We start from the raw sequence: 17821 nt of genomic DNA on the forward strand, positions 1-17821 counted from the left end.
CGGGTGATAACCGTCACTGTAGCTCCCTGTAATGAGCTGATAAAATACAAAGGCGACTTTTAGTGCGATATATATTCATTGGGTTGGATTGAGGTGAGCAGAGCACGTGTTGTTGCTCGGATGTGAAATTCATCTCCTGATATGTATGTACGTACGTACATATGTATTTATGTATGTATGTATGCATCCATACACGAGAAGGCAATGAAGATGGTGCCCTGTCGTGGAAATGGTCGTATAGTCATATATATACAAATCCGTCGCAAGCAAAACTGTATGATTTCGAACTTTGTATTGCCAAAGCTAGCTTTCATTCTTCTGCGATCATTCATTGGTATCATTCCCACGTGCCGCAACCTGTTCCGTACTTCTAGATTTCGACCCATCCTTGTTGAAGCCCATGAGCTGTCCTATGACCCCTGGCGGTTTGGGCACGGGACACTCCCTCTTGCCTCTCGGCGGCGTGCTCGTCATCGCCGTGAATTCTCCCGTTGTCGTCCCCGCTTCTTCGTCACCACTGCCACTACTGTTGCTCACGCCCTCGAACTGGGCTATCCCATCCTTCACCTCGGTCGGCTGCTGCGAGCGCCGCCGCGAGCGCCGCCGACTGCCGTCTGGCGAGGCGGCGTCCGCGTAGGCTACGCGGGGCGCGGGGCAAGGGAGCAGATGCGGGAGCCCGACGACGAGAAAACTTGCTGCTACGGTCGTGGCGAAGAGCGAGGACGTCATGCGCGAGCGGGGGTGCAGATGGGGCGGCATTGCGATGTGATGGGGGGGGTTTTTTTTATCGCCGTCTCGGTTTGTTTTGTCTTGTCTCGTCCCGGCGCAGGCGCGCGCCGGAAGAGAGACCAGGGAGAGGTGGGAACGGACAAAAGGAAGGAGGCTATTCGCGGAGTATTGTTAGCTGGATGTATATCTGTAATTTCGGCCAATTGGAGCGCCAATTGAGGGGAATTGGATTCTGTCGTACTTTGAAGTCGAGGATTCTGCATTCAGGTCATGATACTCGGTTGTTTGTCCTGTCTGTAGAGGCACTTTTGGGCTTTGTATGGAGTGCCGGCCGAGTAGGTAGTGGAGGAGAGCTTCGAGCTGGGGTTAGGACGTACAGTATGATAGCCTCAAATGTCGGAGCTGATATGGCCCGAGAAATAACCGTGTGATTTCACTGGGGATCCTATGAGCCGCAATGCGCTAAAATAAGCGCTAAGTGGATTCTTTACGGGGGTGGTAGCGCCTGCGCTAGCTAGCCTAGCTGAACCTGAACATGCCTAAAACATCCCACCTGAGCCTGCTGTAACATGGCTGTCTCTCTGCTGTACAACCATCAATGCGACCGACTTTTTGGTCGCCACCATTTACTTGCCGACGCGACAGACCTGCATCACTTTACGCGTCCAATCTCCAGCAGCGACCACAACTCACGCCCACCGCCGTTCGATATCTACAAGTCCTTCAGTTGCATGCGATCTAGAAGTATGATATAGAGCCGACTTCCCACCACCACAGGACACCATAGGCTGCTCGGCCGTCCTTGCGATCCTCGTGCGCCGACACAGCCCCTAGACCCTGCAACCGTCGCAAAAGATGAGCGACCTCGATAAGTAGGTTGCACCGTCTTTCCCTATGCTAGAAATTTGTTCTGATGTTTATGTGTTCTTGCTAGAGCTATCGCCCAGCTGAGGGCTTGTCGACCCATTCCAGAAGCCCAAGTCCGAGAGGTCTGTCACAAGGCACGTGAGCTGTTAATCGAGGAAGCGAATGTAGTGACGGTGACTGCGCCCGTAACAGTGAGTCCTTCTGACCTCGCCTCGTGCCATTATTGTGTCCGTGGTATTCATGGTGCTTCAGATATGCGGCGATATACACGGCCAGTTCCACGACTTGATGGAGCTATTCCGCGTGGGTGGTGATCCTCCTGATACCAATTATCTCTTCATGGGTATGTAGAAAGTGAAATGCAAGTTAGAGGGACTGAATGACTAATGAGGTCATCGCACAGGTGATTTCGTTGATCGGGGCTTCTACTCCTTGGAATCATTCCTCCTACTTCTCTGCTTAAAGGTCCGCTATCCCGACCGGATGACCTTGATCCGGGGCAACCACGAGTCGCGACAAATCACAACCGTATACGGATTCTATGACGAGTGCTTACGGAAATATGGAAGTGCGAATGTGTGGCGGTATTGTTGCGATGTATTCGACTACCTTGCGCTCGGCGCCATAGTCCTAGGCGCCTCAAATAACATAGAGCCACCAAGCGAAACTACGACTCGGGAGGATGTGGAAATCGAGGTCTGTAATGCGGATGGAGATGTCATAAGCCAGTTCTCAAGGCGCGGAAAGGCTAGTAGCAGTCACAATGGTAGCCCAAATGGGAAGACGGAACTCACAGGCCCTCCCGGCACTGGTGCCTCTGGTTCAAGCCGGGGTACGGTCGGGCGGCCGACGGGCGCAGTTCTCTGTGTTCACGGTGGTCTCTCGCCTCTGATCGATTCGGTGGATAAGATCCGCCTGTTAGATCGCAAGCAAGAGGTTCCTCACGAAGGAGCCATGTGCGATCTACTATGGTCAGATCCGGACGAGATCGATGGCTGGGGATTATCGCCGCGTGGCGCAGGTTTCCTGTTTGGAGCTGATATTGTGAAAGTGTTCAATCACAGAAACGACCTGTCTCTAATAGCAAGAGCGCACCAGCTCGTCATGGAAGGCTTCAAAGAAATGTTCGACGCCAGCATCGTCACAGTTTGGTCAGCCCCTAATTATTGCTACCGCTGCGGCAATGTGGCTGCCGTACTTGAGTTGTCTGAGGACGCCAGTGGGCAGGGCTTCTTCGCGCGCAGTAACGGCGACGTTGGACGGAGTGATGGAGGCGTGCCCAGTTTTCCGGATGCCGACGAGGCCACTAAGAGAGGCCCGGCGCGTCGATATCGTGTCTTCCAGGCTGCGCCGCAGGATTCTAGGGGTATGCCTGCTAAGAAGCCTGTTGCAGACTACTTCCTTTGATGTCGAAGGTGCGATTAAGAAAGTTCGACTATAACCGCCGTAATGACCCTCTGTCGTTTGACACAAGACATAGGCATCAACTACGTTTTGTGAGAGCATAAGATATGCGCGAGAAGATACCAAAAGGTTAAATGGGCCAGGTTGTATCAAAGAGGTTGGGATTTCCTTTGACATGGCAATACTTCTTCTCTATTCGTACATAGGAGTTCCGGACTATCAAGGAATTTAACACCAACCACGGCGCCATTTTGGGGCGCCTCTGTCACGATGGACATACTACCATGTATATGCCCCCCCAGAACTTCGATAAAGCTAAGCCTTTTGCTACCAAAGTTTTTTGAAAGCGTACGTGCTATCTGCGATGGATGGAATGGGATAGATAGATGATGATGATGCTATGATTTGGTATCGCTGGTTCATGATCGGAAGATTCAAATGTGTATGTGTTATTCGATCAAGGCCAAAAAAAAAAAATAAAACAAGGGAAAACTATGCTATCTGAAGTCCGTATACCCCAATGGACCTTCTGTATAACGATACACTGTATCTTGACCCGTCGCAACACCTGTCTGTCTATCTATCTTTGCGTGATCGACCCAGACGATGTAAACAAATCGTCTGACCTCCTTTTCATCCCATTCTATCTGGGTACTCGCTCACACTCGCTGCTGTGCAGCTTAGATCCTCGAATGACTCGAGACTATGCCTATTCCCCTTCGTTCAGGCATATAAGACAGCACTTTGTACAATATATATTTCATAACCCCTTTTGACAATGAAACGCTCCATCTCTCTCCCCCATCACCCCAATACAACGCTTCCTTGTATCCCAATGAAAAGGTGAGGAGAAGAGCAGCCAAGATGCTAACTAACTAACGTCCTTTCGCTTTACAATGAATGCATGGCCAACCAACTCAGCGCTATCGCTTATAGACAATAGTACTCGGCGTCGATCCCATTGTTCACCCTCACCGGCCTGGGCCAGTCGGGATGGTACGTCGCCCGCGACATCCCTCGCCTGTCCCCGTGCTTCTGGCGCAGCGCCTCGAACGCGACGCAAGAGATCCACGTCGTCGAAATCATCCCTTTCAACTCGGGCCAGGCGTCGTTCGTGCTCCCCGCTTGCTTCGGCACGGGATCGTCGGAGTCTACCATGGGCGTGTCTTCTCCGCCCGAGGACTCCCAGAGGCCGCTGGCGGATTTCAGCGCCGCCGTGAAGCGCCCGTCTTGGCTCGCGGTGTCGGTGCCGGATGGCTTTTTGAGGACGATCTTGATGGGCCCGAGGCCGACGGGTGCGGGGGAGAAGGGGTATGGCGTGGGAAAGGGCGTGTCCATCTCGACGTCTTCTGTGTATGCTGTTGGGGAATGAGGCCGGGGGGGGATAGATGACGGAGTTAGAGTCGGCTTGCCGGAGGAGAGCGCTGGATCCCTTGCCCCTGGCCCCAGACCGAGGATCTTGTCCAGATTGAGCCCCAGGTTGTTCGACGTCCCCGTCTTATTCGTCTGGGAACTGGACGTGGAGCGGAACGGAAGTGACGGGCTGGCGACCGCGAGCGGCGATGGGGATCTCACGGCGAGGCTCTGGAGTTGCTCCTGGAGCTCCTCGTCTCTCTGCTGGACCGTAAGCTGCTGCCGTTGAAGCTGCCGTTGAAACGGCGAGTCATCGCTCAGCTGCGGGAACGGGGAGGGGCTGACGCTCATCTGTATGGCATCCGCCGGGGCTAGCGAGAATTGCTGTAGCAGATTCTCTTCGGCGATGATATCGTGGCTGAATGGATTTAGGGTTTCGTCTTTCGCCGCTTTCAATGCAGCTTCCACTTCAGCGTTCTTCTGATTGAGGAGCTCGTCCCTCGATAGCGTAGGGCGGAAATAATCCGCGGGGGGCCTCGACGGCGGCGTGACGAACTTCTTATGGCTGAGGTTGTTCTTGTCGAGCCGCGAGTTGTAATCTGTGATCAAGAGGTACAGCCAGACCTTGCGCTTCTTCTCCAGCGTGTTGCCGGGACAGGCCCAGAAATGCTCGTATAAAGTCTTGAAATACGCGGGTCCCGAGTTGATGTTGACGGCCTTGTACGCCTCGTGCATGAGTATAATGACGTTATTTATCCAGGTTGAGTATGCGAAATTCACGTTCGGCGTCCAGGACTTATCCCAGATTATATCGGCGATCCAGTACTTGGGGTCCTGATTCAGGTCGTTGTACCTCTCCCTGAGCTCCTCAGCTGTCTCGGCCGGGGCATTCCATTGTCGCTGGCATATGTATGCCTGCGCCCTAAGCCGAATGTTTATCTTGCTCTCTGTGTACTCCTTTCCGGCTTCGATGGCCGCTCCCGATGCGAAGTCAAGGATATCATCCAAGTCGGGGTCGTCTCGGGTGTCCGCAGCCGTCTCCGCTGCTTCTTCCGCATCCACGGCTTCATTATATTTTTCCCGTAGGGTGCGCAGTAGTACACGAGCCTCCGCAAGATACTCCGCAGACTTTTTCAACGCTTCTACATGAGAAGAAGCAGGTTTGGGTTGCTGTATTGGTGTTTTTTTGGTGGATTGGGGAGTCTTGGCGGATTTAGGAGTTGGAGCAGGTTTCGTGACTACAGCTGGCGTCGTTTTCTTCCTCATCCCGGCGAGTATCCCTTCGATACTAATGTCTTCTAGCTCTGTGGTTGGCGAGATTTGATTTTTATTTATCTTTGCATCTGCAAGCGCCTCAGCTGTCTTGATATCCTGATTGTGCAGAGCACTCTCTTCTTGTTCTATGGCATCCGCTTGCGCCGTCGCTGCCGCACCTAAACTGCTTCGCAATTTTTTGTACAGTGTCACGAACTTCTTCCTTGATTGCTTTGCTGCAGCTAGGGAGTCTTTTTGCTTCTGGCTCAATGGCTCACCCTTGCTCACCAATCTAGTGATCTTCTTCATCTTCAGCTCGGCCTCATTCTTTGCCTTCAGGTATGCTCGTAGATTTGAAAAGGTTTCCTCGTCCTTCTTGGGTGGGCTCGTCATAGGAGAGCTCATGTTGGGATAGCTAGTATAGGGAGTCAATTGGGCTATGGGGCTAGCCGAAGGCAAAACCCCTACTCTTGGAAATGACTGTGGAAGCATATTCTTCACAAAGAACGAATTGATTTCGGCAGCAAATCCTTCAAGAAGCGCGCGTCTATTCATCTCTCGCTTCCGCCAGCTCATCGAGTCGTGATCCTGGTTTGAGTTGAAACGATTGTGGTACGCGTCTTGAACATGCTGTAGAAGATTCATGTCCGTCTTGTAAGGGCTATCGTCATCGAACATAGCTCTAATGCTCGCTGTGCTGCTTCGCAGGGCACGATACGCCGCATCGACCCATTCATCCCAACTTAACAGTGCAGTACCAGTGGCCTGTTCATTTCCCCAAGCAACCCGATGTGATTCAAGGAACTCGTTCCAGCCGTCGTAGTTCGAGTGGCTTATATCCTTATTTGATTTGTTAGATAGGCTATTGTCCGCAGGAAGATAATACTCCCCCTCGTCCACGACTCCTCCTTTAGCGAAGCCTGGAGGGCAACCCAAGAGAAGAGCAGGATGGTCAGGTTTTGGGTGTTCACCGGGCATGAATCCTAGACCAAGGCTTTTGACTCTAAGGGGTAATGGTGTTTTCCTTGGAAGTGGTTTAATATTTTTCCAATAATCCCCTTCATCGACTTTCCATTTCAGCGCAGCGCCCTTGCCTACACTATCTTCTGAAAGAGGATCCAGCGAACGGTTCAAGTTATGAAGTTCAGTCTTTAAAGACCAGATGACCTGTTGTGTCGCCATGATGTCGATGTTGTTCTTTTGCATGATTGCCGCATTACCTGGGTCGGTATCATCCAAGTTGTTATTTGCCCGCATCGCCTTATCAAGACTCTTCTCATAGACCGCAAGTGTCTTTTCTAGGAACCGACGGGATGCGTCGAGATCGAGGGGCTTACTATTATCGTAGGCCTGTTCCTCCACATCAGTATCTATGTTGTAATCCATAGGGCTCTGGACACCTCTGAGAATGTTGGCGTCATTGGCCTCTCCGTAGACTTGTTTATTGGCGTGTGTTTTATATTCTGGTTTGTCCAACAGACCTGAATCTACTGACTCATCAGAATTTGTAGCAACATCTAGCAACGCTTGACCTAGCCGCCCACTGTCACGGTAAAGGGGTCACACGGAAACATACCTAGTAGAGTAGCGAGACCCGATTCATCCGAGAACTGCGCTGATAGAAGACCCTTGCCTGCGTCGTCATAGCAATTTGGGTATTTCCTCAAGTTCTCAAGAGCGGTGTCAATGCCTTTTATCTCGTTCACCCATACCTTGCGCAGAAGTTCTCGTGCCGCGTAGCGGTTCTCTAAGCGAGAGATCTCTTGCGCGTTCGAGAGAGTGAACCACCTACAATTCTCCCATTCCATGTATAGTGCTTCGTGATCGTCCCAAATTTGCAAGAGCGCTTTCTCTTCCATCAACAGATCTCGCAAAGTGCGAAAGCCCAAAATGTATGCGCGCCATGTCAACGAGAAACGAAGAACCTGAAACATTCTAGCGCGGAAAGCATACCCTATGGACTTCGCGAAATCTTTATCTCGAAGGTTCCCGTATCGACGTTTCGGTTTATCCTTCCCCCCAGCTTCATTAAGTTTTGGCTCGTGAGGGAAAAGCCTGTCATCTTCGTTCAAGAAAGCGTTGGCTTTTTCTTTTGAATTTTCAATGAATTTCTTATACTTATCGAGCAACTCATCGACCGAGAATAGATCGAAAACGCCTTGAGCTTTGTTCCATTCCTTGGTGTCTACGACTTTGGACATCATCTCCCTGAAAAATGACATTGGTTTTGGTTGACCTATGCGGTTGGGATCTGTCATGGGAGGTCGCACTTCTTTGACACGAGCATCAAATACGCCGGCAGGATAGGTTGCATCTTCTACCAATTGCTCCCAGAGGGTAACAGGATCACGGAAACGGAGTTGGGTGGCTGTCCGAATGGCTTTACGCAGCCTTTCTTCCTGGCCATCTTTGCCATCGGCGGCACCACCGCGTAGGGTATGCCTATCCCCGATCTTAGCTGCATGCGCCAATGCCAACATGCCTTGGGCTTCTGGCAAATGGTTTGTCTCTTCCAACTCGTAATCGGTCAATCCGCCGCCGAGCATTCTTTTGAAGTCGTTTAGCCCGGTAAACCCATTCATACCTAGACGGTAGTTCGCTTCAGTGGCACCAGGTCGTAGCACCGTCGGAACTGCACAAACTTTCAAGGTCTCGTCACGGAAGTTCCATTCATCTTTCATGAGTATCTTATAAGTTTGATCGTCCTTGCCGCATTCTACAAGGGCTCGCCTCAAGTAAACAATTAGTGCCTCGATATAGGGCCTGCTGTGTGATGGATGTGTAGGATTCGCAAGGTACGCCTTGTACTCGCGGACCACATCAAAAAAAGTATTGGTGCAGCTGAGTTTCGATTTTCTCGGTCCCCACCACTCACCGATGGGAACGTCCAACTTCGGTTTTTTTGACGGTCCTCCATTATTACCATCGTCATCACCATTGACACTATCCAGTTCACTCAACAGGTGCTTCAAACCATCATCGTTTGAGTCCTCTTCTTTTTCAGCTCTGAGTCTTAGGGGGGGACTTGATGAAGTCGACGACTTGTTGAGAGTTAGTTTTTTCGTTTGTATTTTGATGATGGTAGAGTTTCCCTTCTTCTCAGCCTGGATAGACAACTTCTTCGACAGTGCTGCAAACCCTTTTGTTAAAGGGCTATGTACAGCCTCTAACTCCGATCTGATTATAGAATTGTTCGGGTCGCTGATGGAGCCGGTGAGACGAGCTTGCTTCTCTATCACCCATTTCAAAAGCTCATGTTGGTAGTCATCGTTCTTGTGCTTGCTCCAATTCACACGCTCTGCACACACCACCGTGACAGCAACAATTTCCTTTATCAGGCTATCGTGACTGTTCCTGGCATCTACAGCTGCTTCACCTGTCGCTTTTAGCTCCTCTCTCTTCGCCGAGGTTTCGTTGTCGAACTCTGCAGGCAGGACCCCATACACGCCCCAGATAGAGCTTAGCTCCTGGACAATGAAGGTGCGAGCGTCAAGGAGCGGTATTAGGTGGTCGTCATATATGCTCCTGAAGACCTTGGGCGATACCAACTCGTTGTCGTCCCCGAGTTCTTGATGAGTAGCCACGAGCAACTGAAAGTTTTCTTGTCTTGTCTTGAAGTTGTTACCTCCTAAAACCCTAAAAAATTCGAGCTGATTTTGGTTTGCGGCCATTGTAGGCACTGAGGCCGGCACCGCCGGGGTCGTTAGGCACAGTTACGTATGGCGGTGGAATGGCCCTACCGGGGGTGGTCTGTTTCCTCAGCAACGCAGATACTCTTACGAGCTTTGGTGTGGTTATGCAGATGAACAGAGCAGAGAAAAGCGTACGTGCGAGCTAAAAAAGGGGTGTCAGCTAAACAAGAGAGATTTGGCAACAGAACAAGATCCGCCTAACATTGAGATGACGAGGATGCATGAGAGGGTACAATAGAGAAAAGGGAGCTCAGAGATCAAGATCATACAAGCAGCTACTTGCCGCTCACCGTTATTACTATGTTGTAAATAAAAGGGTTGTAACAAAGAAGTAGCCGTAGTTCTTTGTCTTACAGGGTTAAAATTCGTACCTCTGGCCGAAAACAGTAACAGGGCTTGGGAGTGACCAGGCAGCAGAAATGCTTGCAGCGTCTGTCGCAGGTTCTAAGACAAAGTCCGGGCACAGAAACCTACTAAACTAGCCGGTCTCGTAGGTGACGTTACTGGAGTTGATTGGAATGTGTGTCACGGAATGACATAAGGAGTGCAGTACTATGCCACTACGCCACCAAAAGGTAACGACGAGTTATCAAGTCGAAGGCTTGACGTCTCTGCACTCACTATATAGTACCGTACCGTAACAATGTGCATGAGAGTGTTGCGTGGTATGCGCGTGAATAGCAACACAGAGGAATGCTGCACCACTTTAACTATTGCCTTTGTGCAAGTCGTCTACCACTGGTTTTAATTAGAGCACCACCTCTGAAGTGCTAATAGTTTTGATACCATGACACTAGCTTCAGTCCACTAATGACAATCAGTTGTCCCTGGGTTTGCACGGAGTGAAAGATAGGTATGATGCTTCCGTAGTGCCGAAAATGTCCCAGGATAAGACAACATGAAGATTAATAAGGCCTTCCTAAGACTACGTTGGTGTGGTAGAGTATATGGTAATTCTAAACCCATCAACAGCGATGTAAGGAGCTGCGTGGACTACATGGGAAAGTCACCAATTATTATTAGGCTGTTAAAGGATGTGAGAAACCACGTCTCGTTGAGGAAGAGCATAGTTTCTGCCTGTGGTTAAAACTGGATGAGGCTCAGTCCTCAGCCTCCGTTGCATTAATCTGAAAGTAATAACAGTGGTATGGCCAAGCTTCAATCTTTATTTAGGTTGTTGTTATATATGTCTATCCAACACGCTATGGTGGAATGAGAGGCAGCTGACAGCTGATATTGAACACCTAGACGTGTATTTCCAGAATGAGGTGTTTAAGATGCAGGCATATATCTGACAGTGCTATGGTTGTTGTTGTAATAGAAGTTTCAATGTCACTAGTAGTATGTTTCGAGCCTAGGTATGGTATTGTCGACGAGCTCATTCCCGACAAGCAGGATGTGTTGTCAAAATTGAGTAACATGCGACACAAAGCAGAGATGCTATTAGATAGCGGTACCATTTGCATATCATACCTTAGCGGCTGTGCATTGGATGGAACGAGTTGACAAGGCAGAATTGTTGGATTCAACTTGCATTATGCCCTGAGTTGTACTAGTGTACTTACTCCGAAACGCAGCAACATGCCTCGGACATCATAAGGGATCAATTGCTATCTTGTCACCTATTGAAATCGTCGGACTCTGTGCCTCCCTCGTGTCAGGGGCCACCATAGGTATGTGACACATGTGGACTCCAAAGAACACCTTCCCATTGAACCGCCTGGTTTTCGCTAGGGTGAGGAACGGTTCATCGCTCTTAGCAGCCGTGTTCTGATTGATGCATACCATATGGCACCTTCGACATGCACCTAACATTTTGAAGTTGTGTGTGCCTATTCGTAACGTATCCCACTCATCTTCTGAATATGCGAGGATTTCAGGAGTCGATTTCGAGGCGGATGACGATGAGCCAATTACAATATTGGCACGGAATGTTTCTGCATATACGGGACTTCCCCCATTCTTGACCAGATCCCGATTTAGAGCGGCAAGGCTCGAGAGATTAATCGCAAGGATAGGGCTTTCGTTAGATAGCAATATTCGACGCCGTTCTGACTCTTCATCTGAATCGGGTGGGGTTTGGATGCCATGACGATGACTTTGTACGTTGTCCTTCACAGAGGGTTGGGTTTGGTGACTCTGGAGGTGAGCCTTCGCATGGCGCATGCTGTTACCCGACCCGCCCGGAGGAAATCTAGCTAATGCGCATGGTGTACCAATAATATTAGAAAAGAAAGTGTTTATATCATGTGACTTGTATATCATCGTAGATATCCCATCACCACATACGCGAGTCTTAGTCGACCTGGGGTTATCAACCGGCCGGAAGAACTCTGGATTTAAGGACAAGGGAACGGAAATCTCTTTCTGGGCGGATTCTGGGAGCGGCCCTTGGTAAGAAACTCTAAGCTTTCCAGCTGACAAGTCGATCGAGGGTCGTATGAGAGCCATGCGGGAGTATCGCTTCTGTGTGAGAGCAAGTCCGGTCCCAGGGTGCACTAAACACCACTCTCTGTCCCAAGCTAGACCTTCTGATCTCACCGCCCATGGAAGACCGGCAGGAATACGGAAACCACCACAGCTTTTAATTGGGTATACCATAATGGTGTCAACAAATACTTCCGATCCGTTATTGTTAACGGTAGGTACGTTGTGAGAGACTGGCTGGGGCTGACGGTCTTCTCGGTAAAATTCTTCAATAAAAGCAATGAAATTGTCAACATCCGACAGAGTACTCATGGCCCCAAGGCTGACCCGAATGACCCCCGTCGGCTTACCATTTATGACGTCGTGCTCATTGCCACAACGAAAACCAGCGGAAAAGTTCTGTTTCATTTCCCAAGGCTCAAGTCCCAAGGCGGCTGCGATTCCTCCGGGATTGCAGAGTCCCCCAGTACGCACATGAAAGTTCTTCAAGACGGCGAGCTTTTCAAATTCAGTCAAGCTGATCCAAGCCCCCATGCAAGTTCGCAGATTGAATGCAACCACTGCTCCATTCCCAAGACCAGCATCTGTATCATCCGGTGAAGTGGAGTACATCACGCATACTTGTTGGCCGTTACCATGCTGAACTTTCTCCAGCCCTCTATACAATTGGCGGGCCAAAAAGGATGTGTGTAAAGCAATGTCTGTCATAGTACCGTATAATGTGTGATGTACGTCGAGCGCCGAATCAAGCGCAATGATACTGTGGATGGGCAAAGTGCCGTCTTCAAGTGTCTCATGCAAGCTCTGAGTTTTGGGAGCATGCCACTGTTCCTTAGTGCACGTCACCATGTCAACAGTCCCGCCACCAAAGTAGCGACGTTGTGTGAAGATTGAGGCAGCTTCACGCTTGACAATGAGTCCGCCTAGGTCGGGAAAGCCGAAAATCTTGTAGAAGCTCAATACAGTAAAATCTGGGGCGGCTTCAACATTGCCGAGGTCTAGCGGAGACGTCGCTACATAAGCTGCGGCGTCAAGTAATGTGTACATCTGGCAACTTGGGTTTGGCTGGGTTCCACGCAGTCTTGCACCCCAGTCGAGGGGATATCTCCGCCCATCCATGTTGGATTGAGCTGGATATGCGAATAAGGTTGCTCGTTGCCGGCAGTCAATGCTCGGTTCAAGCTCTCCTCGCTCAATCCAGTCATTAACGCCGTCGGTGTCTAGACAAAGACTATTCCTAGCCTCCTGTCTAACACCGACAAGACTAGTGTGGGATGCGTGATGGTAGAGATAATTGAAGCCTTCAGAAAAGCCCCGGAATGCGTCGCTTACCATCTTGATCCCCGCGGTTGCGTTGGCGACAAAGACAAGATCAAATTCCGCAGGATCAGCATTGAAGAACTGCAGGACGCGGTATCGGATCTTTTCAATTCTAGCCATGGTACATTGCGACGATGCCGAAGCAGAATGAGGGTTCCCGAAAAGATTGGTGGTCATCTCGGCAGCAAAAGCGTCCACCAGGGACTTGGAATACAGTGTCGTTCCAGCATGGTCGAGATAGATGCCGTCTATTATCGGTTGTTAACTGGTTGTCAGCCAAGGGCCGAAATAAGGTTTGGTTACCATGCAGCATAGGGAATTCGTCTTTTCGAAGAGCCTCGATGCGAGCGTTATATGCCATAGAGTTCTCGTCCATTTTCACGGTGGCAGCGATGGAGCGCTAGACATGAAGCCAGAAGCCAATGGCGACGATGATCCTCCCAAATCCAACGATGAGATAAGCCGAGATGAACTGCCCAAGCCGAGTAGGCCGAGTAGCGGCATGGTGCAGTCAATTTCTCTGACAAAGCGGTTGGCTCAATAGTTGTGGCGAGTGTTATACCCGGCATTCTTGGTAAGAGATACGTGTATAAGTATGTCACCGGTCACGGGGGCCGTCGGTAGCAGGCGGTGTTAGGCTTGGCTGGCTGGGCAGGGGTCCGGGGGGGGGGGCAAGGGCGAACCGGAGTTCACCGTCCCACGTCGCACATGCCTTATTAGGTAAGTGATGCTCACTTAAGTAAGCAGAGGGGATCAGATGCAGCTGGCCGCCAGGTGTTAAGAAGCAGGGGCAGACAGTGGCGGACAGTACCAAGCACACGCGCTAAAGCCCCATTGAGGCCCACTAAAACGCCAGAGCCATTCACTGTAACGCGCTGGAACGCATTGCACAGTGACACGGGTGGGGACCACTTTACGCGCTCTCGTCGCGTCGTAGCCCGCGCTAAGTTGCAATGGGGATTAATTACTTGCTTGCTTCCCTTGTCAACCACCACCAAGTAATTTGCGACTTCTATTTTCATAGGCTCTTGCTTGCGTGTTTCTTTTGATCTTACGTGCGCCTGGAGAGAAGGATCGAGAGGTGAATCAGAAAAAGAGTGAAAGAGGGAAAGAGTAAAAGAATCAGAGCAATAAAAGAAAATATGCCAGCAGCTACGCTAGGAAAGAGAGGCCGTCGTGCGGGTGACATTGGTAGGTCCAACCTTGCTGCTTATAGCTATCCCTCAATGCGAAACCGCAACTGACGTGGTCATTAGATCTTGCCGAGCCGCTCGCCAAACGGACCAGACGTCAGACTCGGAGCGCCCTTCTCAATGACGAGAATGCCGACCCGGAAGCAGTCGCCATACGGGAAGACACAGACGGCGGCGATGCGCCTATCCCAGAGGAGGACACGGACGAGATCACCGAATTGGCCTTTCCCGCCTTTCCCAGTACGCCTTCAAAACGTGCCAGCCGGGCAGATGGTGGCAAGAAAGGTATGTGTCTACCTTATGACTTCCGCTCACAGAAGGGCAGCTTCTTACACGCAATCTTCCAGATCTTAAGCTAGTTACCCCGAGCACGCCCCGTTTCCGCGATGCTCTTGCCAGAGTTCCCGTCACGCCCCGCCATCGGGTTATGTCTACGGGCAGGATCTCGAAGCGACAGACACCACATACCCCCTTCACACCTGTTGCTATCCAAACGGTATATCACCACGCCAGGCAATTGTTCTCCCGGAGCGCTGATCCTGGCCAATTGACTGGACGTGATGACGAACGACACCACCTCACAAAATTCTTACAGAGATGTAAAACCTCAACACCCAGCGGCTGCATTTACGTCAGTGGACCACCGGGTACCGGCAAGAGTGCTATGGTCAACGAAGTTACTCAAGCCGTCGTCGACTCGGCACCTGTCAAGAAGGCGTATATCAATTGTATGAGCATCAAATCGTCAAAAGATCTATATGAAACCCTACTGGAGCAGATTTCGGATCCCCTAGACTTCCCCGAAGGAGATGCAGCCACGATTATCGAGAAATTGTTGATGCCGCGAAAGAAATCGACAAGCGTGTACCTCGTTGTTTTGGATGAGATAGACCACATTCTTACCCTTGATCTAGAAAGCTTGTATAAAGTATTCGAGTGGTCCATGCAGAAGACTTCACGTCTTCTACTAGTGGGCATAGCGAATGCTTTGGATCTCACCGACCGCTTCCTACCACGCCTCAAGTCGCGGAATCTCAAACCCGATCTACTTCCTTTTCTGCCATACTCGGCAACTCAGATTAAAACAATCATCACTAGTCGCTTGAAGAGTCTCGTACCTGAGGGGAGCCCGTTGCCCTTTATTCATCCCGCTGCGATCGAACTGTGCTCTCGTAAAGTATCCAGTCAGACCGGAGATTTGCGGAAAGCCTTTGAGATTTGCCGGAGAGCTATTGATTTGGTGGAGATGGAGACTAAGCAGAAGCATGAGGTAGAGGCCAAGGAGAAACTACTTCTGTCCACACCCTCGAGACGGCCGCTAGGAGAAAAAGCGAACCTCTCTTCGCCACCCAGAGACGCACGTGCGAGGGATTTATCATCAATGCTGACAGATTCACTGAAGACGTTGACGATTGAGAATGCACCCCGTGTGAGCATTGCGCATCTCAACAAGATTACTGCGGCGGCTTTTAGTAATGGGAGCAACCAGCGACTCAAAACCCTCAACTTGCAGCAAAAGGCTGCGCTATGTTCGCTCATGGCTCTTGAAAAGCGAAACCGAGCATCACGATCGGCAATTGCATTCCAGTCACCCTCCAAATCACTGACTGCGGCACCGACGATCAAGTTGCTATACGAGACGTACTGCTTGCTGTGTACACGTGACTCGGTTCTCCACCCTCTTTCGGGGTCCGAATTTCGAGAGGTTGTCGGTAGCTTAGAGACTCTGTCGCTGGTTTCGGAGGTGGATGGAAAGACTGGCTCTTTAACCATGCTACAGACGCCGAGTAAGAGGTCAAAGCGGGCAGGCTTCACTGCTGGCGCTGGATTGGTAGACGAGAAAAAGGTGGCGAGCTGTGTAGGAGAGAAGGAGCTCGAGCAGGCTATTGAGGGACTCGGTACAGACATTCTGAAGAGTATTTTAAGCGGCGAGGCATTGGATTAGGCGCAAATGTCATTCTCTGCATCGCATTTTGGGGATTATTGCATTGCCTGGCGTTGTTGGTATATCACGTTGTATGTTGGACGTAATGCCCTTAGAATAGCTGTCTGGCGCCTCAATCTGGATTATTAAAATCACAAGCTGTCTCGATTCACCTGTATATTTAGTCCACACGATGAACCACAATACATATTCATAGTACCATGGAGACAGAATTGCTCCTACTTAATATTGGCCTATTGAAATGCCGTACTTATATCTTGCTTCTATACGATCAAGCCAACGTACCTGACTTAACCTGCCACTGTTACTAGACCGATATAGACAATAGCGTACTGGGCTACGAGTGCGATGGGATTAGCACCAATATGTAGCGGAGAATCCAACAAGATTGGCGACAAGGTGATTGGAGGCAAGCGAGAGTTAAGCTTTGAGGACAAGACCGCCGATCACCGCATGCCAGGGGAAACCCCCCTCTAAACTAACGTGGCCAAGAAAAAGCCCATGACAAATCGAGACTACATTTTGCACATCCTTTGCCTTACCGGTACTCCGCATTATGGAATTCGAGGAATTCGGATTGCCCTGGAAGGGAGGGGGATAGGAAGGGATGGAAAGGGATGGATGGGATGGATAGATGGATGGAAGGGCGGATGGTTGGATGGGACAGATGGGGGGCGCGGTGGATGGACGGATGGGCTGAAAATGCCACCGCATCGCACAGGATACCTCATGTACATACTTAGGACTGGACAATATAACATACATGTAGTGTCCTACATACTTTTGTACTATAGGTAGTATCGAAACGGCGTATCTGTATGCAGTCAGGCTCATCAATCTGTACGTTACGGGTAGAGCGAGTAGAGATGGGTGGAAAAATGACCCCCACCAATGTATGTAGGTTGCTCTACGCATCTGGAACTCGGCACCGTGGTGCGAAGGCCTGCATGTGAAAGGCGAGAGACGGCTCGATAGGTAGGGATAGGTATCGAAATCAAATACTATGAATGAATGATATGTTGTTAGCGTTGTACCCGAGCAGAATCACGTTACTCAAGTGCGCTATTGTATCCATCCGTAAGTAAGATCAGGAAATAAGTACAGATAGTATCGTCACCGTTCCCTCCCCGCCTCCCCACCTTCCAACTAACTGCCCACCATCACGATAAAATCTGTGGGACGCACTCATGCGCGCGTCATTTTTCTTTCGCAACTACTTAGGTACTCTACACAAATATACTATGCAATTGCTACTGATCCAAAAGGCGCCAGCCAGCTTTACGGTTTCCGCGGAAGCTTCGCTCTCTCATCCATGCAATGAGTTGAGGATCAGTTTAGCTTACGTGGTAGAGGTGTTGAGGCCTTTACGCGACAATCAAAACCGGTAGGACTGTATGAAGCAGCATCTAAGTACCTAGAGAGGGAGCCCCGCCTGTATTGTGCTGTAATGATCGTATGTTCATAGCAAGGGCACCCGCAGTTCTCATCTTGAATTTCTTTCTTTTCTTTCCAAGGCATCCCGTTTCACCGCTTTGCCCTGTGATCAGTACGTAGTAAGTTACCGGCAACAGTACCGATAGGTAAACCCTTGCGATTCCCACTTGATGCATGTGGTTAGCGGAGTGGGCGGCGAAATG

General features: G+C 50.3%; 6 protein-coding genes across 6 annotated transcripts; 2 read left to right on the plus strand and 4 right to left on the minus strand.

Annotated features, from left to right (window-relative positions):
* Window positions 1–324: 324 nt before the first annotated feature.
* Window positions 325–759, minus strand: F5B22DRAFT_646577 (uncharacterized protein; the record flags this gene model as incomplete). Its single annotated transcript, XM_047978749.1, has 1 exon — window positions 325–759. The coding sequence occupies one exon, from the start codon at window positions 757–759 to the stop codon at window positions 325–327; it is 435 nt and encodes a 144-aa protein (XP_047830946.1).
* Window positions 760–1281: 522 nt separating this feature from the next.
* F5B22DRAFT_183147 (putative serine/threonine protein phosphatase) lies at window positions 1282–3249 on the plus strand. Its single transcript, XM_047969431.1, has 4 exons — window positions 1282–1601; window positions 1664–1787; window positions 1849–1939; window positions 2000–3249. The coding sequence occupies exons 1-4, from the start codon at window positions 1585–1587 to the stop codon at window positions 3001–3003; spliced, it is 1236 nt and encodes a 411-aa protein (XP_047830947.1). The 5' UTR covers window positions 1282–1584; the 3' UTR covers window positions 3004–3249.
* Window positions 3250–3930: 681 nt separating this feature from the next.
* Window positions 3931–9278, minus strand: F5B22DRAFT_646579 (uncharacterized protein; the record flags this gene model as incomplete). The annotated part of the gene is made up of 2 exons (XM_047978750.1): window positions 3931–7094; window positions 7184–9278. The coding sequence occupies 2 exons, from the start codon at window positions 9276–9278 to the stop codon at window positions 3931–3933; spliced, it is 5259 nt and encodes a 1752-aa protein (XP_047830948.1).
* Window positions 9279–10892: 1614 nt separating this feature from the next.
* On the minus strand, window positions 10893–13422 carry F5B22DRAFT_646580 (molybdenum cofactor sulfurase; the record flags this gene model as incomplete). The annotated part of the gene is made up of 2 exons (XM_047978751.1): window positions 10893–13294; window positions 13350–13422. 2 exons carry the CDS (start codon window positions 13420–13422, stop codon window positions 10893–10895), a joined length of 2475 nt encoding a protein of 824 aa, XP_047830949.1.
* Window positions 13423–13902: 480 nt separating this feature from the next.
* F5B22DRAFT_183196 (P-loop containing nucleoside triphosphate hydrolase protein) lies at window positions 13903–16394 on the plus strand. Its single transcript, XM_047969432.1, has 3 exons — window positions 13903–14237; window positions 14303–14524; window positions 14587–16394. Exons 1-3 carry the CDS (start codon window positions 14189–14191, stop codon window positions 16182–16184), a joined length of 1869 nt encoding a protein of 622 aa, XP_047830950.1. The 5' UTR covers window positions 13903–14188; the 3' UTR covers window positions 16185–16394.
* On the minus strand, window positions 16255–17165 carry F5B22DRAFT_183199 (uncharacterized protein). The gene has a single exon (XM_047969433.1). It carries the CDS (start codon window positions 17097–17099, stop codon window positions 16605–16607), a length of 495 nt encoding a protein of 164 aa, XP_047830951.1. The 5' UTR covers window positions 17100–17165; the 3' UTR covers window positions 16255–16604.
* Between the last annotated feature and the right edge of the window lie 656 nt (window positions 17166–17821).

This window comes from Xylaria bambusicola (assembly GCF_022495145.1).
Source record: "Xylaria bambusicola strain CBS 139988 unplaced genomic scaffold F5B22scaffold_20, whole genome shotgun sequence".
In the NCBI taxonomy this organism is placed as follows: Eukaryota; Fungi; Ascomycota; class Sordariomycetes; order Xylariales; family Xylariaceae; genus Xylaria; species Xylaria bambusicola.